Raw genomic sequence first — 24,051 nt, 5'->3', positions numbered from 1 at the left:
GACTGAAAAAATTTTGAATATATTTTTACGGAGTTCCATAAAGTGGTGGGATCTATTAAAAATATGCTTGAAAATAATTTTTTCTAAGATTTGTTTTTGGTTTTACCTAAGTTTCTTTTATTATGGAAATCAAGGTAAAATGTTTTGATAAATTAAGATTATTTTTATATAAATATATTTGGATCAAAAGAAAAACACTATTGAGAAAATTAAAAATATTATAATGAAAAAAAAATCTTAAAACATATTTTATGAGTTTCGCTACTCATAAAATAATTTATATAAAAAGTGTAAGTGTTACAATCACAATAAAATTTGATAAATATAAACTTATAATTGATATAATTTCGCATTAAACATTAGATATATTTTATAAAATTATCTTACAATTTAATGTATCACATAAATTCATGTTGTTTTATGAGTATATTATTATAAAAGAAAATTATGACTAAAATATTTCTCTGTTTGAAATATATTTTTTTTTATATAAATAGGGCGTTGGACCTGTTGGCGATGTTAATAACAACGTGTAAATTAATTCCTTTTTCATCGTAAATTAATACGGAACGGAATAAATGAAGTAATAAAATATTTAAAGAAAAAAACAAAGGGGTGGGGGAAATGGGAGAGTTTTTCCTTTAAAGATCTTTGTTGTTTTGGCTGGCTTCTTAAGATACGCACAGGGTTTCTTCCTTCAGATCCGAAGAAAAAGGTTGAGAAATCTAAATAAAATTAAAATAATTGAAAACACAGAGAGAGAGAGAGAGAGAGAGAGAGTCCTACTGTTACTACTACCTCTGCTTGATATTTGTAAAAACGACCCTTTGTTGCTGTTGCTGTTTTTTCCTCTGTATGTTTCGGTCGTTTCCATGATTCAAAAGTTGCAGCTTTCTATGTACTGGCCATCGAGTCATTTGTTGAATCTTTGAGAAAGAAGGAGGAGGAGGAGGAGAAGAAGAAGAAGATTTGGAGGTGTGTAGTTTGGTAGGTGAGAAATTTGGCAAAGAGGTTGGAGGAGTTTTCGCTGCAGAGATTTTTTTGTGTAGTTAGTTGCGGATTTTTTTTTTTTTATTCTAAAGAATTTATTTTGATTTTGTTTTCCTTTCGATCGGAGATAGTGTAAGAGAACGGCAATTGTGGGCATGTGTGTGAGTGCTGGGGCAGATCTTGCTCATTTCAAGCTACAAAACAAAGACTGTGGACGACTATCTGCTTCGAGACTCGGTGAATTGGAAGTAGAGTGTGAGAAAAAAAATCACTCTGTTTATTTGTCTCCGGGTGCACAACGCTAATTTCCGGCCGGTTGAGAGAGCAACAGCGTAGGGGTTTCGATTTCTGCAAAGCTAGATTTTCGATGCTCATCGAGGTTGCTGACAAAAACTAAAAAAGGGACGTGAAGCTACTCACAACTGAATTCAGAGAAAAGAAAGCTTTCGCAATGTTGGGATTCCGTGGAATTGCGGCTTTTGGTTTCGTATTCCGTTAGAATCCTCGCTTTGCTTCTTAGGGGGTTTTGGGAAGGAGATTCTGGAACTCCTATCTCGGTTTAATGTTTTCAAGTAGTGCCAGCTGATATCAAATTTTCAGTTTTTCGCTTTGATCATATATTTTCTGGAAGGTAAATCAATTACCCAATTTAAAATTCAATGATCAAACTCATTGATTCACTTTTTCTCGAGATTTTTTTTTGTTATTGTTTTCCCAAGCTTTGGACTAATTATCGTGTTTTACGTGGTTGCAGAGTTTACTAAGAGATAACCATAAAAAAGGAGAGGGTTTTCATGCTCTGAAAATCAGTGAATTAACTGCGAATTGGTACAAAATCTCTGAACTGAAATGATTACATTTATGGATTCGAAGGAGAAGTTAAAGGAGGTGGAAAAGTGCTTAGATCCTCAACTATGGCATGCCTGCGCCGGTGGAATGGTGCAAATGCCCTCGGTCAACGCCAAGGTCTTCTACTTCCCTCAGGGGCACGCCGAGCATGCCTGCGGAAATGTCGATTTCCGGAGCTGCCCGAGGGTTGTGCCGTTTATTCCCTGCAGAGTTTGTGCTGTGAAATACATGGCCGATCCCGAGACCGATGAGGTTTTCACCAAGATGAGACTGGTTCCGGTGAATGCCAATGAGCTGGACTTTGAAGATGATGGGATTGGAGGGATTAATGGGTCTGAAGCGCAAGAAAAACCGGCCTCCTTTGCAAAGACGCTGACTCAATCGGATGCGAACAATGGTGGGGGTTTTTCTGTTCCACGGTACTGCGCGGAGACGATCTTTCCGCGGCTGGATTACTCGGCGGATCCCCCTGTTCAGACCATTTTAGCTAAGGATGTTCATGGAGAAACGTGGAAGTTTAGGCACATCTACAGGGGAACGCCTAGGCGGCATCTTTTGACGACGGGATGGAGTACTTTTGTGAACCATAAGAAGCTTGTTGCGGGGGATTCGATAGTGTTTTTGAGGGCTGAGAATGGCGATCTTTGTGTTGGCATTAGGCGGGCCAAGAGGGGAATTGGTGGTGGACCGGAGATGACGTCCGGGTGGAACCCCGCAGGTGGGAGTTGCGCCATGCCATATGGTGGGTTTTCGGCATTCTTGAGAGATGGTGAGAGCAAACTAATGAGGAATTGTAACAGTAATGGAAACGGTTCAAGCTCGAATGGGAATCTGATGGTTAGGGGGAAAGTGAGGCCCGAATCGGTTATTGAAGCTGCAACTCTTGCTGCCAATGGGAAGGCATTCGAGGTTGTTTACTATCCTCGAGCGAGCACGCCGGAGTTCTGCGTGAAGGCTTCGATGGTGAAAGCAGCATTGCAGATCCGGTGGTGTGCGGGAATGAGGTTCAAGATGGCTTTTGAAACTGAAGATTCTTCGCGGATAAGTTGGTTCATGGGAACCATTTCTTCTGTGCAGGTTGCCGATCCCCTGCGCTGGCCCGAGTCACCTTGGCGGCTTCTCCAGGTACCATCACACCTTTTAATCTGCATTTCTTTTGAAATAGAGCACGGGCTGGTTAGTAAGATGGTAGTGTGTGGTGTTTACCTGTCATCATGTTGTTGTTGTTGTGTAAGGAAATCGAATAACTTCCTATCTGTATGTCCAATTTCTGTTTCCATGTGCTGTCATTAGCACAAAAGCGTGTCTCCCAATATCATATCCTATCTATATGCCCAATTTCTGTTTCCCTGGGCCGTTCTACTATACTCCAACTTCCCTTTTGTATGCTCCCGCTTCAATGAAGAATCAATTTACCTCTACTCTTCCTAAGTTATTTGTTGGCTTTTCTGTATGGTTTCTCTGTGAGGTTGAATCTGTTTGTGTCGGATGGCCTATCCTGTTTGAATATTTTGCTGTTTCTTACTGTTTTAGGTGTTTTATCGTTGTGTTGGCTCTTCTGCTATTACTTTGTTGTAATTGACTAAACCCGCAATTCATTAGTATCATGTGGCATTACCAAGTTTCCCGGATGACAAATATGCAGTCTGGTCTTGGGGAAAGACATGAGAGGTGCCCTTGAAATCTTCTAAAATGAAAGTTTGATAAAAATTTGGGCTGGCTAAGACATTGATAGTGTTAAACATCATACCTGAATTATTCAGTTTACTTTCTATTGATTATGTCAATCAAAACATAACAAAAGCCTGACTTATGAACTACATGATTTAATGATTCTGATTTCTGAAATAAGTCTAAAGAAAAGTTCTTTTGCTAACTGGATGCTCTCTGGTTTGTGCCTAAAATTCAATATGCAAGTCAGTTTTGTTTCTTTCAATATATTCTTATTGGACAAATTCATACGTTGTAGGTTACATGGGATGAACCGGACTTGCTCCAAAATGTGAAATGTGTAAGCCCATGGCTGGTGGAATTGGTATCGAACATACCAGCCATGCATCTATCGCCCTTTTCACCACCACGGAAGAAGTTGAGATTGCCACAACTCCCAGATTTTCCACTTGATGGTCAACTTCATATGCCCACATTTTCCGGCAATCTCCTTGGGCCCAGCAGCCCATTTAGTTGTCTACCCGAAAACATTCCTGCTGGCATGCAGGGAGCCAGGCATGCTCATTATGGTCTATCATTATCAGATCTCCACCTCAATAAACTGCAGTCAGGTCTGTTTCCGGCTGGTTTCCCGCGACTTGATCATACTGCTACACCCGCTAGAGCCCCAAATAACTCAATATTTCAAAAGCCTAGCATGAGTGAGAATGTTTCTTGCTTTCTAACCATGGCACATTCACAGACTCCGAAGAAACCTGATGATGTGAAGAGCCCTCAGTTTGTACTTTTTGGTCAACCAATACTTACAGAGCAGCAGATTTCTTTGAGCTGCTCTGGAGACACTGTCTCACCAGTTGGTACTGGAAATAGTTCGTCAGATGGAAATGCAGATAAAGTGACAAATTTTTCTGATGGTTCTGGATGTGCGCATAACCGAGGCATAGTTGAGCGCTCATCCTGTGAAGGTCTCCAATGGTATAAAGATAACTGCCAAGAAACCGAGCCCAATTTGGAGACTGGTCACTGTAAAGTCTTCATGGAATCAGAGGACGTGGGTCGCAGTCTTGACCTTTCATTACTTGGATCTTATGAGGAATTGTACAGAAAACTGGCCAACATGTTTAGCATAGAAAATTCTGAGACACTGAGCCAGGTGCTTTACCGGGATACTACAGGCGCAGTCAAACTGATGGGAGATGAACCGTTCAGGTGGGAATCATTTGCCTGTTTTTCTTGCATTAGCTCCTCCTATCATCAACACTTCTCATATATGACGAACTTCTATTTATTGCTGCAGTGACTTTATGAAAACCGCAAGGAGGTTAACAATTTTAATGGATTCAAGCAGCGACAATGTAGGAATGTAGAGAAAGCAATAAAAACTTCATTTCAATTGTACAGCTGGTTGGTCAAATCCTTTGTTCCTGATTGGAATTTGGAAGTTGGGGGCATTCTCATCCATTTTTTGGGTTGCACGGTTGGAACCTTCTTGATTCATGTTTTGCTTCCGCATTTCAGTGCCCTAGACCATAGTTCATTAAGAATTTTGGTTAATATTGTTTCTCTGCATCTCTTTCTTCTTCTATTTTTTGTTTTTGCAGACAACAAATCCTAAAAGTCCTTGAGGTTTGTAGGAAATGTTCTGTTTTTGAGAACATGTGAATGTGGGGTTTTAGTCGCTGTTTCCCATGTTATTGATCTGGTTTTGAAGCCAATCCGAGGTGAAATAATGTCTGTTCCTTGGGGGGTGGGGGGGAGTTTATCTTTCTTATCAGAAATGTATTTGGATTTTCTTGCTGCCTGTAACCAGAATATTAGTTCATATAAATCAATCAAATGAAAAAAGGCACAAGACATTGGAATTACTTACCGTTGTCTTATATTTTAATGATGTTTTGGTATGTTTTTCTCTTGTGCTAATTTTCTTTGGAGTGTGGGTAAAGGAAAGATGACATTTTCTCCTTTGGCATTTTTCAAAGTTTTCACAGATGTAATGGCAAGAAGAGAAGCAAGTCTGTTCAAGAACCAATTATTTTGGTCTGGAAAACGATGGCTACCTTTTTAAGAAACATCTTTGTGCCGTGCGTGACTGAAAAATAAAACAGAAAGTTGGTTGAACGTCTAATCGATGCATCAAACATGGGTCGAAGTTGACTTTTAAGTTTAATCTCTCCCTTAACTTGTTAACTTCAAGAGTATCAACTTTTTCACACGCCAAAAGATTCTCAACACATATTTCCTCGTTTGATTTCGTGCATGGTTCGTTTTATTAGAAATTAAATAAAATTTTATTATAATTTAATTTTTATTTTAAAATTTAAAAAAATTAAATTATTTATTATATTTTATATAAAAATCTAAAAAAATTATAATAATTATATAATATAAGATGAGATGAGATGAAATAATTTGATTTTATATAACCAAATCAGTCAGCAAAACGATTTTCACATTTTCTTACACAAATATTTACACATCATCTTATTATTATAAATAAAATAACTTTATTTTTATATTTCTCTAAATTATAAAAAGATATTTAATCACGAAATATAAGCAATCATGAATCTATTTAAAGCAAAAGTCAAGAGTTCCAACATGGATGATAAACCAAATCTGATCTCTTCTCTATCTTTCTTTGATTATGGGGAAGTAAGTATATGTCTCATCCTGATGCCACAAGTGATTAGGATTCCGAATTAATCTAGTCAAAATTATATTTGCCTCTTATTCTCATTTTTAAATTATCCAAAATTCGTATTGAAAAATTGTGAGAAACTGAGCCAAAATCACCAATCGCATTCGTATTATTTGGAATAGAGAGAAAAAATAAAAAAATAAATCACTTTATAGATATTTGAAGTTAGAAAAATCTATTTATTATTATCATTATTATCACCATTCTTTTAATATATTTTTATGTAGTATTATATGATACCATCTATGTAAATGGTTTTGATGTACTATTATACGTCTATAAATAAAATATAATAAATAATTTCTAATCATATTATAACATGTTATGAGACGGTGAACGGATAATGATAACTAGTATCACTCTTTAAAGTTTAAATTTTCTTTAGTTAAGAGTAATACTGGGTACAGTCATAAGGTGTGTAAGAGACGCACATTAATTTTTTAAAAAAATAAGATTTATTATTAAAAAATTAATTTTTTTTAAATAAGTCTCATATTTTTACTTATTTTTATTCAAAATAAATATGTAATACTTGCATATAATATGACTGTAAATATTATTTCTCTTAAATTAATGATATAGCGTATGTGTCACATGTGTCGACTTATACTTGATCATGAAATGCCACGCTAAATAATGTTTATGGAAGGAATCGTTTTAAGAAAGGTTAAACCCTGAGAAACGGGACCCGTATCAGTAATTTTCCAAACAGACAAAACAACAAAAGCGAAAGAGCTGGAACAAACACTTTCTGTCCCTTTTAACTGCTGCACGTGGGAATGAAGGGGCCCCACGCAAGGGGGTTAATAATAGGTTCACGTGTGGGGCAACGTCAGCGTGAGAGAGAGAGAGAGAGAGAGAGTTTAGGCTGAGTTTGACCAAAACACATAACGACACCAGGCCCAGTGGCCCACCATATATACAAGAGTATTTATAAAATTGTTCACACTTCACCAAATATCTATTTTTAATTAATTAATTGATTTCTTAATTTGATTATTGTGAGATTTTAACAAAAACTATAATATTTCATTATAGAATAACAAACGAAAAGTATTACATACACAAATATTTTATAAAAATAAATTATAAATTATAAATTTATATGATATATTAAAATTATTTTATAATTTAAAATATCACATCAATTCATATCAATTTGTAAATTTTTTTTTATAAATTTTTTTTATATAAATAAAACATTTCTAAATACAAACAAGATAGCAAAATGGTAGCTTCCTACCTAGATGTGCTCTTTTTATATAAATAAAAAAGGAATCAATTATTGTACAATATGCCTTAAAATAATAGAAATGTGCAACAATTTTTTTTTTTTAAGAAAAATAATGTATCTTTAAGGATTTATCCAAATCCCATCAATACTTTCAAAAGTAAAAGACAGATTTTTTTTTTCAAATTTAACACATTAAACTTGAAATTGAAAGTGGGTGTTTGAATCTTTTGATTGAATTGGCCAACCACCGTTTGCTGATTTTATTAGTCTATTAAAAAAATATGCAAGTGGAAAGCCACAAACCACATGGTTCAGGTTCACAAGAAAAACAATACATGAAACCCTTCACTTCTAATTCATTTCATTAGTCACCGACAAGAGACAACCCGAAACACAAGCATCCTTTCAATTTCATTGACCACATCGATCCATGTTGAGTTGGATCATGTGAATTCTCCCGGAACCGTTTGATCAACGGCTTCTCTCTTCTCTCGGCTTTCATTTTTTATTTTTTCAAAAAAGAAAAGAAAATAATATTTTCTCGCAAGTTACCCAATAGAAACTCAACTAAAATCATCTTCATTAGTTTGATCGAATTGAATGGTCTAATGCAGATAACGATCGACATAACATTAAGGTCTCGTTTGGATGTTGAAACATATTGAGATCAACCTAATTCAAATCACTAAACATCACTCAATTCAAAATTTTTTTATATATGAGACTCGTAATTTTTTTCAATTTTTTATAAATACATCTAAACTTATAAATAAATAGGAAATTAAGTCCTTGTAGTACATAGCATAAGTGCAAAACAATGGGCTGAACAAATAATAGTCGGTCCATTTATTAATCATAAAAGGGGACAAATTCTCCTTGCTTCCACCTTCAAGTGGTGGTTCAATTTTCACAACCCAATACGGAATGGAAACAGACCAGTCAAAGTCAAACAACAACCAGTGTTCAAACCATTACAGAGAAAAAAAAAATGGTGGGGAGGGAGACAAAAGCCATTCCCAAAGCATTGTTTGATGTTGGGGTCACTTTGTTTTCAGTTCCCAGTTTCCACCATACATGCCATGTTTTCTATCTATAATATTAAATAAACATATTTAATAAAAAAAAAAGGAAAATAATTGGTGTTAACTTGGCTTGAGAACAAGGTTATAAAAATCTTAGTTGCACTGAAAAAGATTTAAAAAAGCCAGGTTGTTTGAGAGATCCAAAGCCACGGAAAAAGGGGCACGGTACCTGCTGGGAACAACTATCATATTAAATGTGTACGCGTATATTATCAGAATGAAAACTTTATACTCTACACTTCTATTTAATTAACGTATAATTTTTTTTATTTTTATTACTATATTTAAATACACGTATTTAATCATTAAGATAGAATGATAAAAATAACAAATTACTTATTGATTAGATAGAAATATGTAGTATAAGCCTTCCGTTTAAAATTTGTCTTTAAACATTGTTAATATCAATTCCAATTTTCGACAAATAAGGGGCATTTATGTATGTATCTATTTATTTATTTATTTTATAAGCAAGGGACACATTTTACTTTTATTTGTTACTTATGTTCCACAATCTTTTGTTGTTCGGTTTTAAAATAGTCTCTTGCATGAACATTTTGTCTATAGAGTAAAAGTCATCTCTTTTTTCAGAAGTGTGGTTTGAAATATCTGTTTTAGGTAGAATGTGGTCTCTTTTGTCTGTAGATGGTTATAGAAGTTAAGACTATATCAGTCATGAAAGAATTTGTATACTGATAGAACTCTAACCGTGAGTAGTTAACTTGTAATTTGAAATTTTTCTTGTATATATCATATATATCATGTCTAATGAGATTAGAAGTTAGCAATGCCACTTCCCAAATAATAAAAATAAAAAAGACACACACACATATATATGAGTAATGATAAGAAAAAATTTCAAATATACTAGCATCATGAGTTTTATAAAAAAGTAGATCCCACTTAAAAAAAATGAATTTTTAATACTTTTTCATAATAGTCTATTTTTTTAATAAAAGATTTACACAAATTTTATACATTTAAGACTTGTTTAGATACAGAGATGAGATCTCATCTCATTTAATCTCAATTAATAATCTCACTATTATTCACAAATGATCTCAACTCATTTTAATTCATAAAGAGACGAATCTATCTCACCTCATCTCATTTAAATTTATTAATAATTTTATTATTATTTATAAATTATTTCAATTTATTTTATCTCACCTTCCTATTTAAATAGACCCTTAAAAATTTAAAATTGATATATATTATTATTTATTATATAAGAATGATCTCTTTATATTATATTTTCTAGAAAGTGCGGTGACAAGCCAACCGGCCCCACTCCGTAAAAAGGGTGGGAAAAAGAAAACGTTTTTTTTAGCTTTTACCTTAAAAGAAAAAAAAGAACAAGTCACCTCACAGCCAAGAAAAAAAAGAACAAGACAGAGATTCGAATGACGTGGCAGCATGCTAAGGCCGTGTGGTGGTCCCTACCCCGATCGATCACGACCGACATTCAGGAATCAGGATACACGACTGAAAGTCTGAGAATGAAGCGTGTACGTCAGTGACAGTGACTGTGATAGAAAACGCCACGTCAGAATACTACTTACAGTTACCGACCAGAATTCAGAGGCTGTTCCTGGGCTGGGCCATGGCTGCCGGACCAACTAACATTCTGGGCTCCCCTTTAATGGCAAAATTGGGCATTAAAGGACCACAACACGTTGGAAACAGCAAAACTGCGACGGTGAGCCCATCTTTTAGTGAGTGTCACGAAAACTCAATATGCTATCATGTTGGACGACATCATAACCCTTTTTATAAATATTCGGTTTTTAAAAATTGAAAATAAAGATAAAGAAGGAAATATTATTACCTTAGTGTTATTCTATATGTGTTTTTTCTTTTTACTTACATTCTATGCTCTTGTTAGTTAAAAAAACACTTGAATTTGAGTCTTTGTAGAGGGAAATGCTATGCATCAGCCCTACACCGGCACACACTTCACATTACTTTTTTTTTTTTTTACACTCAATAGGTTGAGTGTGTGCCGGTGTGGGGCAGATGCAAATATTTTTCCCTTTGTAGATTGTAGATTATGCAAAATGTCTCTTTTTCTTAAGACAGCTTTTTACATGTAATTGAGTTTGGTGTTTTTTTTAACGTTGTACATTTGTTAATTATATTAGTTTTAGACATCATTGAGTTATTCAAAAGATTAGTAGGTTTTATTTGTTGAATGAGTATAAAGTTCAATTATTATAATTGTTTTTTTTTTTAAATCTAAACTAAAACTTAAAGTTAACCATTTTTACATTTGAATTGGGTTATATGATAGTTTTTGTTTTATATAGGTTGTATTATACGAAAAATGAATGCTTTTATACAAGAATTTGTCTTCTAACAAATTGGGCAAGCTGGTCGTAGAGATGGCTGAGGAGATCTTACAGCGGTGGAGTAACTTCAGGCTGAACAAAGTGAGGTTCTTGTCGACATATCAGCAGAAGATAAGGTGGCCAGGTGTGGGAAACTATGTCTCATTGGCCTTTTGGTGATAGACAAGTCTATTAACAAGGAGGCATTTAAATCCACCATGATCAAGGTTTGGAAGCCAAAGGCTGAGGTGCAGTTCCAACGTGTTGGTGTTAACCTGTTTCTTATTGAGTTCAATAATATCCATGATATGGATAGGGTGAGAATGGGCAGGCCCTGGACCTTTGACCGTAATCTGTTCTGCTTAAAGGAGTTTAATGGCATGGTTGTACCAAAGGACATTGCTTTTGACAAGGAAGTGATGTGGATTCAGTGTTATAATGTCCATCTTGGTGGTATGACAAGGTTAGTGGGGGAAAGGATTGGGATTGTGGTGGGGACAGTTGTGGAAGTGGATGTGGATGGTGATGGGGTGGGTTGGATTGGGGTCCTTTCCTGAGAGTCAAAGTTGAAGTTAAGCCTGGTTAAGCCTTTAATGAGAGGGGTTCTGCTCTCGTTGAATGGTATAAAAGTGTGGATTTCTATTCTTTACGAGAGACTGCCATTCTTTTGCTTTCAGTGTGGTACTATCAAACATGATGCCTTTAAGTTTTCTAGAAATTCTGAAAGCAACTCTTTGGATGGTGGCCATGCAAGCCAGTATGGTGCTTGGCAACATGCACCTACTCATATAGTTGTTGCCAGGGATGCAAAAGGTGGGAAGGGGAGTCCTTCTCCATCACGATCTCAATGTCCAGAGACTAGGATTGAAGATGATGACGTGGACAAGGAGTAGACTGCAGAAGGAAAGTCTTCTTCTATCCCAGAAGAGGTGGCAGAATCTCGGGGTCAACCTTTTAATTTGGGAGAGAATATTGGAACCTTCCAAACTGAGGCAAATGAGAAGATTTCGGGCAATGAAGTTGTTTTGGAAAGTTGCCTTTTCGAGGGTGCTTTTCAAAAGGTAACAAGGTAACTGAGGATGGCCTGCTTGATTCACGTGGCAATGATGGAGATTTTCTGATCGACAATTTTGAGGTGCATGCTGACATGAATATCTCTTCCCCCATGAATCCTGTTGGGGACAGTTTGGTAAATGCAGGGGTAGATAGAGTGTTTAATGATTCTCAATCTCCTACTCTCTTAGGGGATCCACTGATGTAGCTTAATGATGTTTCTTATAATGATAGTGGTTTTACTAAGGCTAAAACTTGGAAAACGAGGGCAAGACTTAAGCAGGACATGGTGGTAATATCTGACTCACCTGGTACTGCTACTCCTTCAGATGTAGCTCATGTAACATGAAGGGGAAGGCCATTTGGTAAGAGGATGGCGAGTGAGAAGGTGGCAGCAAAGAAGAGGAGTAAGATTGGCTTGAACTTAAAAGATGAGGGTTCTACCGATTTGGCAGAGGCTAGTCCCCAGCCCTGCCATCTGCAATGAGTCTTCTCAGTTGGAACTGCCAAGGGCTTGAAAACCCTCAGATAGTTCGAGTCCTTAGGCTATTGACTAAGGAAAAGTGTCACAGTTTTGTTTTTCTTATGGAGACCAACTATTCCAAGGAGTGGGTTGAGATGGTTAAACAAACTCATAAGTTTGATAACTATTTGGTGGTGGAAAGTAAGGGAAGCAGTGGGGGTTTGGCCATGCTATGGAGGAGCTCTATGGAGGTGGAGCTTGTCAATTACTCAAGGTGGCACATTAGTGTCACTGTCACAGAGAAAGTCCTGGGTTCTAGGTGGATGGTCACTGGTTTTTATGGCCACTCATCTACCTTTAAGAGAGAGAAGAGCTGGGATTGACTTGCATCTTTGAAGCCTAGCACAGTTATCCCGTGGATATGCTTAGGGGATTTTAATGAAATTATCAGTCAAGATGAGAAGGTAGGGATGTTGGCTAGGCCTTACAGGCAGATGGAGGCCTTTAGAGCAGTTCTTAGTCGCTGCTCACTACATCTTGTTGACACTAGAGGCCAAGATTCACTTGGTCTAATAACAGGAGTGGGAGACATTTTGTTAAGGAAAGGATTGATACAGTGGTGGCAAACTTAGGTTGGATTGCTCTTTTTCCCAATGCCATTTGCTATGCTTTACCTGTTGTGAAGTCTGATCACTCTCCCTTGCATTTGCAATTGTCCAGTCAAGTAAGTAGTTGGTGGGGCTCTCGAGAGATCTTCAGATTTGAAGCAGTTTGGGAGCTTCAAGAGGGTTGCTCTAATACTATTCAATCAGCTTGTGAAAGCCTTTTGGAGGCGAAGATGCTGGGTCCATCATAAGGCACAAGCTTTCTAATTGTGTTGCTGGTTTGAAATAGTGGAATTCTTCAAAGAAGAGGGAGAATACAATTTCTATTAGTAGGAAGTTAAGGAGGATTGCAGCTCTTTAGGACACTAATGATGGGAACCATGCTCATACAATTGGTCAGAGAATGAGGTTGAGAAAGTACTTTTTAAGGAGAAATTAAAGTGGAAACAAAGGGCCAAACAACATTGGTTGCATTAGGGTGACATGAACACTCGGTTTTTTCATATGCTTGCAAATCAGAGGAGGAAAACCAATGCTATTCATTAGATTTTGGACAACAGTGGAAGCTTGGTCATTGATAAAGACCAAATTGAAGCATTTTTCTCAGGTTCTATTCTTAACTGTTTACCTCTTCTAATCCTGCTGATTTCAGTGTGTGTCTCCAGGGAATGTCTACAAAAGTCTCTTCTGTGATGAACTCCAAGCATTTACTCAATTTTTCTGAAGAGGAGGTGAGGAATGTTATCTTCTAGATGAATCCACTTGGGTCCCCAGGTCCTGATGGCTTCCCTTCACAGTTTTATCAGTCCAATTGGGAGTGTGTTGGCAAGGATACCTGCAAGTTTGTCTTGAAAATCCTTAATCAAAGGAGTTCTCTTAAGAGTGTTAATGATACTTTCATTACTCTTATCCCTAAGGTTAAGGATCCTGGTCTTAGATTTAAGGCCAAGAAGCCTTTGCAATGTGAGTTATAAGGCTCAAATCTGTCTTGCCCGAGATCATATCTTTGAGTCAAAGTGCATTTGTTTCAAGGAGGTTAATAACAGATAATGTGATTGTTACTTATGAGACCCTTCATTCTATGAATTCTAGGATGAGTAGTAAGGCTAGTTACATGGCTCTTAACCTAGACATGAGCAAAGCATATGATAGGGTGAAATGGTGCTTTCTCAAGGCAGTTATGGAAAGGTTGGGCTTTGCTACCAAATGGATTGCTCTAATGATGGAGTGCATATCCTCAGTATCGTATTCCTTGTTGCTTAATGGAGAGGTGAGATCATCCTTTATCCCAACTCAAGGCCTAAGATAGGGGTACCCTCTTTCTCCCTATCTCTTCATTCTATGTGTTGAGGCCTTGTCCAATATGTTATATCAAGCTGAGGCTAAGGGGATCATCTCGAGTGTGCCAATTGGCAGAGGACTAGTTTGTGTTAATCATCTTTTCTTTAACAATGATAGCCTCCGTTTTTGCAAGGCCAATTCATTGGAGTAGAGTAGGATTCTGCATATCTTGGAAGTTTATGAGCAAGCATCTGATCAAATGCTCAATAAAGAGAAGACAACAATCCATTTTACAGGAGTACACCTATTGATGTGCAGTGGACCATCCTGAGGATATCCGGTATCAAATCTGCAGGCTCCTTTGAGAAGTATCTTGGCTTACCTGCTGTACTTGGGAGATCAAAGACTAGGGCCTTCCATTCACTCATTGATAGGGTTTGGACTCGGGTTACCAACTGTAGGAATAAGAGTTTATCTACAGCAGGCAAGGAGATTTTGCTCAAGGAGCCTCCAAGCCATACCCACTTATACTATGGGTATCGTTTTACTGCCTCAATCCATTTCACAGAGACTAAACAAGTTGTTAAAGAAGTTTTGGTGGGGGTTTATTGAAGATCATTCAAAGATTTAGTGGCTGAGATGGTATAGACTTAGCCAATCTAAGGATAAGGGAGGCCTAGGATTCAGAGACTTCAAAAGCTTCAACCTAGCAATGTTAGCTAAGCAGTCTTGGTGTATGATTCATAATCCTAGTTCTTTTACTGCTCAGATCATTATGCAGAAGTATTTTCCTGTGGAGAGCTGCTGGATGCCAAGCTGGGTTATAGACCTTCTTACTTGTGGAGGAGTCTTTTGGCTGGTTTGCAATTTCTGAAGGAAGGTCTTATGTGGAGAATTGGGGATGGGAAGCATGTTAGGATCTGGGAAGATAGATGGGTTTCTAATCCTCATTCCTTTATGGTCCATTCTCAAAGACCTGCTAATGAGGAATACAAGTGGGTGGCTGATCTTATTGATCCCAAACCTGGCAATGTTAGCTAAGCAGTCTTGATCTCATTTAAGCTGTTCCAGTGAGTGCTGGCAATAGGGGAATCAGTTGGTATGGAGGGGTACTAAGAATGAGATCTTCTCAGTTGGGAGTGCTTACCTCCTCCATAGAGAAGTCTTATCTAGATCTAGAGGTGGCCCTTCTCATGATGGTTTACAGGCCAAACTTTGGAAGTCCATTTGGAAGTTACAAGTTCCTCAAGCTGTCAGGATGTTTGTATGGAAAGCATGCAATAAGGCTTTGCCCACAATGGCCGATTTGTGCAAAAGGAAGGTGGTGACAAATGATTTATGCCCAATCTGTCTGTGTGCTAATGAAACTTCAAGCCATGTTTTATTGTCCTGTTCTGCTGCTAAGGATGTTTGGTCTCAAAGGTGTAAACAAGTGCAAAAGATGAGCATGGAGAGTCAAGGTTTCCAAGATATATGGTGTGTTCTAGTTGACAGGCTTGACAAGGGGGAACTCAATGGGGTGGCCATGATCTCCCGACAACTCTGGACCAGGAGGAACAATTTTGTGCATGACAAAGGCTTTGTACATCCTAACTTGCTTATCAGAGGAGTAAAAGGTGAGCTGGATCTTTATACTAATGCTCAGATTCAAAGACTTGGTTGAAACCTCATGATGGGCACTTTAAACTTAACTGCGATGTAACTATTCAAGAGGGGGTTGGCCTGATTGGTATAGGAGCAATTTTGAGGGATAGTGCAGGTAAAACATTGGGAACTCTCAGAGCCAAAAGATCTTTGAGGTTGAGCCCTTTCAGTGGGGAGGCCTATGCTTTGATGTTGGGTGTAGGGAGATTGGGATTAACAGAGTTATGCTTGAAGGAGATGCACTTCAGGTGGTCAATCTGCTTGGAGGTTAAGCCTGATTGGAGTTATGGTGGTCTGTTGGTTGTAGATACCAGGAGGATTTTTAATTCCCTTACAGACTGGTCTGTTAGTCATGTGAGTAGAAAGTTCAATACAACAACCCATTGTTTAGCAAAGGCTACTCTTTCCTGTGGTGAGAATCTGTATGACCTTGAAGAGACCCCTAAATGTATCTGTCACATTGTTTGTGATGAGATGGTGTAATTCTCATTAAGTAATAAAGACTTTTTCTTTCAAAAAAAAAAACTTATAAAAACTAATTTTTAGATCTTATTTAGGATTATATCAAAGCCCCAAACTCTTATTTTTGACTTAAGTCCTTGTTTATTGGTTTTTGAATATTGGAATGCATAGGCTGTGTGTTGATTTGATACTTATATGTGTAATTGGTCTGGTCTAGTTGGTCTTGGAGGTAGTTTTTGAATCATACCGATTCACTTGGTCCACCATTATTGGACCTTGAGATCAGTCGTGGTCGCCTTAAAATAGACTAAACCGAGTTCTTATTGGCTCGATCATGTCTTATCATGTTTGTTGAATGGTACATGATTATGGTTTGAGCTTTGATACGACTTTCAAATACTCATCCATGAAATAAATAGCTAATAAAACATATAAATTGTATACATAGAGAGAGATACAAATATTTACGTGTTTTAGCATAAAAAACTATATCCACAGGTCATTTTGGGGGCAAAATCTATTATATTAGGTGATTTTACAGTTTCTCATTGCCTCTCATAGTCTTTAATACAATGGAAGAAATATGGTTCTAGAGAGGTTAAAGAAGATGCCTCTCTTCTAGAGAGAGTCTCTTGTGATGGTCAAGAAATCCTTCCTTGTAGAGTTGCTAGATCTCCACGTGTTTAGTGGTTCCCTCCTTTTATAGAGGTATCCTTCATTCTTTATGATAAGCGTAATTTTTACGTGATTTTTATTACTTTTTTACTTATTAAAATTGTTAGTTTTCCTTTATTTCTTTTTATTTGATTTGATTTTTATTTTTTGTTTGTGTTTGAAGGAATGAGAAATTTTAGTTCAAAAGAAGGGCATTTTGGTACATTCAAGAAAGGAAACAAAGGGGTTTAACGTAATCTTGAATTGGAAGCGTCTCTGCACAGTTTTGAATATTCTGATAGAAACCCATGTTTAGTGGCCCATGGCCAAGGCCTTAGCCATGTGGGGACAAGGCTAGAGAACCCCAAAATAACCTTAAGGGCATGCCATGGGGCCTGCCTTGACATGCCCAGGGTGCCCAAGGGGGCTGGTGACCAAACCAGCCCATTCAGCATGTAGCCCACACGCCCAGCACGCATGCTGCGTGTGCGCACAGCACGCCCAGCGCGCAGCGCGCAGCGCCCAACAGCCTCGCGCGCAGCGCCCACGCCTGCGCGCACGCCCAGCGCGCACACACCCGCGCACACGCCCAGCACGCGCGTGCCCCAGCACACCCAGCGCCCAGGCAGCCTGCCCACGCCCAGACCAGCCCAGGGCCCTGCCAGCCACATCCCAGCAGCCAACCTAGCCCATCCATGGGCTCATGCATGCCATGGGTCAACTTGACCCATGCCAACTATGTTATTTCTAATTATTTATTTTTATTTTCCAAGGGACCTATTGGGGGTTTCCAATTTGTATTCTCTATAAATAGGACCCTTAAGCATTTAGTTTACATCTTTTTTGAATCTTTTGGAAAAACTCTTAGAGAGAGCATTATTGTTTTAGAGGTCATTTTCGGTGCCTTAGCACTTGGGCTTGTTGGGTGATATTCGTTGATCCCAAGAAGAGGATTACACTTTGCAATTTTTTGAATAAGTGTAGTTCAATTATCTTGTTCATGCAACTTGGTGCAATTCATGAATCCAAGTTGGTTTATCAATATATGAGGTTATTCAATACTTGTGCAACTCGTGAATCAAGTTTGGATTATCTTAGTGTTCTTACTTTTATTTTATTCAAGACATAAGAGTTCTTACTTGTGTTCTTGAGTGTCTTCGAATTGTTCTTGGTGTTCTTCATTATATTCGGCTATTCAATCCATTTGAACTTCATATTCGACCAACTAAGGTGTTATTCAACTTTCCATAAGTTGATTTAACTCTTGTGTTGCCCTAGCCGAATATTATTAGTTGGTGAGACAAGACCCATTCGGCCATCAATTGCCATATTGGGAATTGCCTAAACCATCCATATCACTTTCCATTTACAGCTCAAGCATTTAGGAAACTTTCCTAATTTCATCCCCATCCATTTTTGGAAACCCTAGCTGCCACACTCCCTTTCCATTTAGGACAAACCCTAGCCGCCACACTCATTCCCATATTGGCAAACCCTAGCCGCCACTCTCACTATCCCACTTTGGTAACCCTAGCCGGCCCACTCTTTTCCTATTTTGGACAAACCCTAGCCGCCACACTCATTTACCATTTTTAGCAAACCCTAGCCGCCCACCTCACTATCCATTTCGGGAAACCCTAAATCCACACCATTGCCGTGCACCCTTACCACCTTCCTAACTATACACTTCCATCATCCATTTCCAACATTCCACTCTCTTACTAGCCGAAACACTTCACCTCACATTGGCACAGTGGTCACCTTGACCATTTTTGGACGTGGACCAAGCAAGAGAAGAACATAGACTCGGTCATTTCAAGGCTACTATTGGATTGGTGAACCAAGTGTTTAGGAACTAGACCGGAGTCCCTAACATATTCTCACCATATCTATCACGTCAGAGATTAGATTGAGTTGATTCAAAAGGCGTTGGAAATATAACTTAACGGGCTACAATTGTTATCGAAATAGAGTTGTTGTAATTTTCATGTTTTCTAAGTGAAAAATGGCCCGTAATCTAAGCTTGAAAATCTACAGAATTGACAACGCAGATTGGGGATCAGAGGGGAGCAACCGACATCAAGGAAGAGTCGGGCTTTTGAGTTTTTTTTTTTCTTATTCCGAATCTCTTTCAATTGCTGGATGTTAAACTCTTTAATTATGTTTTTATTCAGTTTTATTATGAACTAAATTCTATTTTCTAGGACTATGATGTAGCCTAACTATGATTCTGTGAATCTTTTTTTAATTGAATTAATTTAGTATTTGTTTCATATTGTTGAGTAGTTCATTTTGGACTTAATGCTTGTGAATGATTGATCACCGTTTACACAATGTGGGATTCAATTTAAGACTGAAAAGTGATACTTGTTTCAGCCTATGTATGAGATACCATGAGGAATCTATAGGAATCTATAAGATGGAGATATCCATGGACTTGTGTAATCTTTATGAGGGTTTCTTTGTACTTAATGAATTTTGACATGCTTAGAATTTTCACAGAGATGTAGAATATTTGCTTGTTGGGATATTTTGTTAATGCTTGAGAAAGATTAATGAATTAATTAGAGAGACTTGATTATCAACAATAGGAAATAATTATAATTAATTCAATTATGAAATCCGCATAGGATTAGTTATGGTGAATCAGAAACCCTAGAATCTTGCTTTCTTGATCTTAATTTGCTTATTTTAAATTTGCTAGTTCAACAATTCATTCCTATTCGAATTATCAAACAGATCATAATTTAATAAATTTTGGTACTTATCAGTAATTTTCAATCCTCTCGGGACGATACTCTTACTCATTTACGTTATTACCTATTATGATTTGTGCACTTGCGATTTCAACCAATAAGTTTTTGGCATCGTTGCTGGGGAAATTATTTGTTATTGATATTGATACTAGCTAGATTGTTACTAATTTTGATTTTTTTTTTTACAATTTTTTTTTATAGATTTAGAAGTGTATGCCCCGATCTAAACCATTAGAGTCTACACTTTTTTATCTTGAGATTGAGAGAACTTTGCGTTAAATCAATAAAAAGAAGAAGCAAGAAATCACCACATCTGCCATCACTATGACGGATTAGCGGAATGGAAAGGCTAATAGAGCTTTGTGGGACTGTGTTATGCCCTTGGTTAATAGGGCTACATCTAGCATAAGGAGGCCGGCTATAATTCAAATGATACAGCAAACTGTACAGTTTGGGGGGTTGTCGTAGGAGGATCCTAATGTTCTTATCACAATTTTTCTAGACATTTGCGACACCTTCAAGCACAATGGAGTGATAGATGATGCTATTCGTTTGAGACTTTTCCCTTTTTCACTCAACGAAAAAGTGAAAGCCTAGCTGAATTCTCTACCACCTGGTGTCATTACTACTTGGGAGGAGTTAGCACAAAATGTTTTGACAAAGTATTTCCCTTCGGCAAAGATAGCAAAGCTAAGGAATGATATTACCATATTCACTCAATTTGAGAATGAATCTTTGTATGAAGCATGGGAGAGGTACAAAGAAGATTTAATGTGAAAGTGTCCTCATCATGACCTTCCGGCATGGCTTCAACTACAAATATTCTACAATGGTTTGGGAGCTACAAACAAGTCTATGGCTGATGCAGTAGCTGGAAGAGCTTTAATGAGTAAAACTCATGAAGCAGCTTATGAACTTTTGGAGGAATTGGCATCCAATAACTATCAATGGTCTTCGGACAGAGCAATGCCAAGAAAGACAATTGGAGTTTTCGAACTTGATTCTATTACCACATTGGCGGCACAAATGAAAACTTTATCTAAACAACAAGGTAAGATGAATGTTAATGCTATTCAAACTAATGTTGTGTGTAATTATTGTGCAGGAAATCACTCAAGTATCGATTGCCAAGTTTGCCAAGTGGGGAATCCTTTTGCTCAATCAAATTCTGAACAAGCTAATTACGTGTCCAACTTCCAACGTCAAAACAATCCTTATTTAAACACAATCAATTCTGGATGGAGAAATCACCCAAATGTTTAGTGGAGCAACAATCAAGGGGTAGCTAGACCACCTCAAAATTTTCCACAGCAAGAAAAGAAGTCGACACTTGAGGAGATGTTCATGCAATACATGCAAAAGATAGATTTGGCAATCCAAAACAATTCGGCTTCAATTTGTAGCCTTGCGGCTCAAATTGGTTAGCTTTCAAACATTCTTACAGAGAGGACAGCGGGAACTTTGCCGAGCAATACTGTTACCAATCCTGAGGAACATGTCAAAACAATAGCATTGAGAAGTGGGAGGACAATTGAGTAGCCACAAATAGCAAGTACCGAGCAAGATAAGGATGGAAATCATGTGGAGTCCGAGCCAAAGATGGAGGAATTGGAGCAGCAAGTGGCCGATCAACAAGTTGGAAATTCTAAGTAGAACAAAGAAGCTTCAAAACGCATGAATTTCAGGAAGTTTACATCTGAAACTAATTCTCCTTCAAGCAAATGCCTAAATATGTTAAGTTTTTGAATGATATTTTATCAAACAAGCGAAAGTTGGAAGAGCATGAGACAATGATGTTAGCCGAAGAGAGTAGTGCAATTTTACAAAAGAAGTTGCCTCCTAAATTGAAAGATCCAGGGAGTTTTACAATTCCTTGCACTATAGGAAGTTCTTATTTTGATAAAACCTTATATGATTTAGGAGCAAGTATTAATCTTATACCTTTTTCTATTTTCAGGAAGTTAGGTCTTGGAGAAGCAAAGCCTACTATGGTCTCTTTACAATTGGTGGACAGGTCTATCAAGCACCCGAGAGTCTCATTGAAGACGTTGTGGTGAAAGTGGACAAGTTTATTTTTTTAGCTGATTTTATTGTGCTAAACATGGAGGAGGGTGAGGAAATACCTTTGATTCTGGGGTGACCTTTTCTTGCTATGGGGAGAAATTTAATTGATGTCCAACAAGGGAAACTTATTTTGAGGGTTGATGATGAGCAGGTTACTTTCGATGTATTTAAGGCTATAGATTTTCCTTCCGAAGTACACTCATGTTTTCAAATTATGACTTAAACTTAGTGGTAGCCGAGACCTATAGGGCTGGATTTTCAAAGCTGCCACTTGAAGTGTGTATTACTCGTTATACAACACTTGAATACGAGAATGAAGAGGTTGGGGAGTGTGTAAGGTATTTGGAATCTGCACCATCCCTTCATCCTTCCATAAAGTCAAAATTGGAAGAGCTAGAATCATCCTAGCCAACATTTTCAAGTAAGGAACCACCCAAACTTGAGCACAAACCACTTCTGTCAAATTTGAGGTATGCTTTCTTAGGCTAAGACTCTATTTTGCCGGTTATTATTAAAGGTTCTTTGAGTGATGTAGAGGAGGAAAAGTTGTTGAAACTTTTAAGGGAGCATAAGATGGCTTTGGGATGGACAATCTCGGATGTCAAGGGAATTAATCATTCGATTTGTATGCATAAGATTTTAATGGAGGATAGTTTCAAGCTGATAGTTCAACCATAATGGAGATTGAATCCATCAATGCAAGAAGTGGTGTATAAAGAAGTATTGAAACTCTTAGATGCTGGAATTATCTGTCTAATTTCGGATAGTGCATGGGTAAGTCCGATTCAAGTGGTCCCAAAGAAAAAGGGAATAACCATGGTAAAGAATGACAACAATGACCTTATACCAACAAGGATAGTCACGAGATGTCAAGTATGCATAGATTCTTGAAGACTTAATGATGCAATTTGAAAAGATCATTTTCCACTGCCTTTTATTGACCAAATGTTAGAAAGACTTGCTAGCCATGCTTACTATTTTTTCTAGATGGGTATTCCGGATACATTCAAATCAAAATTGCTCCCAAAGATCAAGAGAATACTACTTTCACTTGTCCTTATTAAACTTTTGCATATAGGACGATGCCTTTTGGTCTTTGCAATGCTCCAGCCACATTCCAAAAATGCATGACGTCAATTTTCTCCGATATGGTTGAAAATTTTATAGAAGTCTTCATGGATGACTTCTCGATTTTTTGTTATTCTTTTAATAATTGTTTATCTAATTTGTCTTGTTTTGCAGCAATGTGAGGAGACTAATTTAGCTTTAAACTGGGCAAATTGTCACTTTATGGTCAAGGAAGGGATAATGCTTGGCCATCGGATTTCCTTCAAGGGAATTGAAGCCGATTGAGCTAAAATAGACGTAATTGACAAACTTCCACCACTGACCAATGTGAAGGGCGTGAGAAGTTTCTTGGGTCACGCTCGATTTTATCGATGATCATTAAGGATTTTTCTCAAATTACTAAACCTCTTTACAACCTTTTGATTAATGATACACCGTTTGATTTTTCTCATGAATGCTTGCATGCTTTTGAAACATTGAAAAATAAATTAATTTCAACACCTATAATTGTTTCACTGGATTGTAATTCGCCTTTGAATTGATGTTTGATGCTGTGATTTTGCTATTGAGGCTGTTTTAAGGGAGAGAAAAGATAATAAAATTCGTGTTATTTATTATGCAAGTAGGAATTTAACGGAAGCTCAACTTAATTATGCTACTACCAAAAAAGAATTATTAGCGGTTGTTTTTGCTTTTGAAAATTTCGTTCTTACTTGATAGGTTCGAATGTGGTTGTCTATATCGATCACTCTGCACCTAAGTACTTGTTTGCAAAGAAGGATGCTAAACCAAGATTACTTCGATGGGTCTTGCTTGTACAAGAATTCGATTTGGAGATCAAGGACAAGAAAGGGTATCGAAAATTTGGTGGTAGATCACTTGTCCCAGATTGAGCCTAAGGGTGCGCATGATGAGCAACAATTGCCAATTAATGAAGCATTTCTGGATGAGCTTTTGATGGTTGTACAGGTTTTTCCATGGTATGCTGACATTGTCAACTACTTGGTGTCGCAAATTCTACCTCCCGGGATGACATATCAACAAAAGAAGAAGTTCTTCTCCGACTTAAAATATTATTTTTGGGAGGAACCTTTACCCGAAGAAGAGAAGGAGAGCATACTCCGACATTGCCACTCATTGGAAGTGGGCG

General features: G+C 37.4%; 1 protein-coding gene and 1 non-coding gene across 5 annotated transcripts; one reads left to right on the top strand and one right to left on the bottom strand.

Annotated features, from left to right (window-relative positions):
* The first annotated feature begins 687 nt into the window (after positions 1–687).
* On the top strand, positions 688–5,375 carry LOC109004302 (auxin response factor 18-like). 4 transcript variants are annotated; one of them, XM_035688827.1, is made up of 5 exons: positions 688–987; positions 1,122–1,621; positions 1,745–2,964; positions 3,809–4,719; positions 4,808–5,375. In XM_035688827.1, exons 3-5 carry the CDS (start codon positions 1,840–1,842, stop codon positions 4,875–4,877), a joined length of 2,106 nt encoding a protein of 701 aa, XP_035544720.1. In that variant the 5' UTR covers positions 688–987; positions 1,122–1,621; positions 1,745–1,839; the 3' UTR covers positions 4,878–5,375. The 4 variants fall into 4 exon arrangements, with proteins under 4 accessions (XP_035544720.1, XP_035544719.1, XP_018838365.1 ...); XM_035688826.1 differs by having other exon boundaries at positions 688–991; XM_018982820.2 differs by having other exon boundaries at positions 688–1,011.
* Positions 5,376–20,456: 15,081 nt separating this feature from the next.
* On the bottom strand, positions 20,457–20,566 carry LOC118348097. The gene has a single exon (XR_004801243.1). It is a non-coding gene; the product is annotated as a small nucleolar RNA R71 (small nucleolar RNA).
* Positions 20,567–24,051: the final 3,485 nt, after the last annotated feature.

The sequence above is a fragment of the Juglans regia genome, chromosome 3 (genome assembly GCF_001411555.2).
Source record: "Juglans regia cultivar Chandler chromosome 3, Walnut 2.0, whole genome shotgun sequence".
In the NCBI taxonomy this organism is placed as follows: domain Eukaryota; kingdom Viridiplantae; phylum Streptophyta; class Magnoliopsida; order Fagales; family Juglandaceae; genus Juglans; species Juglans regia.
The sequence above is the reverse complement of the archived record's forward strand: the minus strand, read 5'-3'. Positions and strand labels throughout refer to the sequence as shown.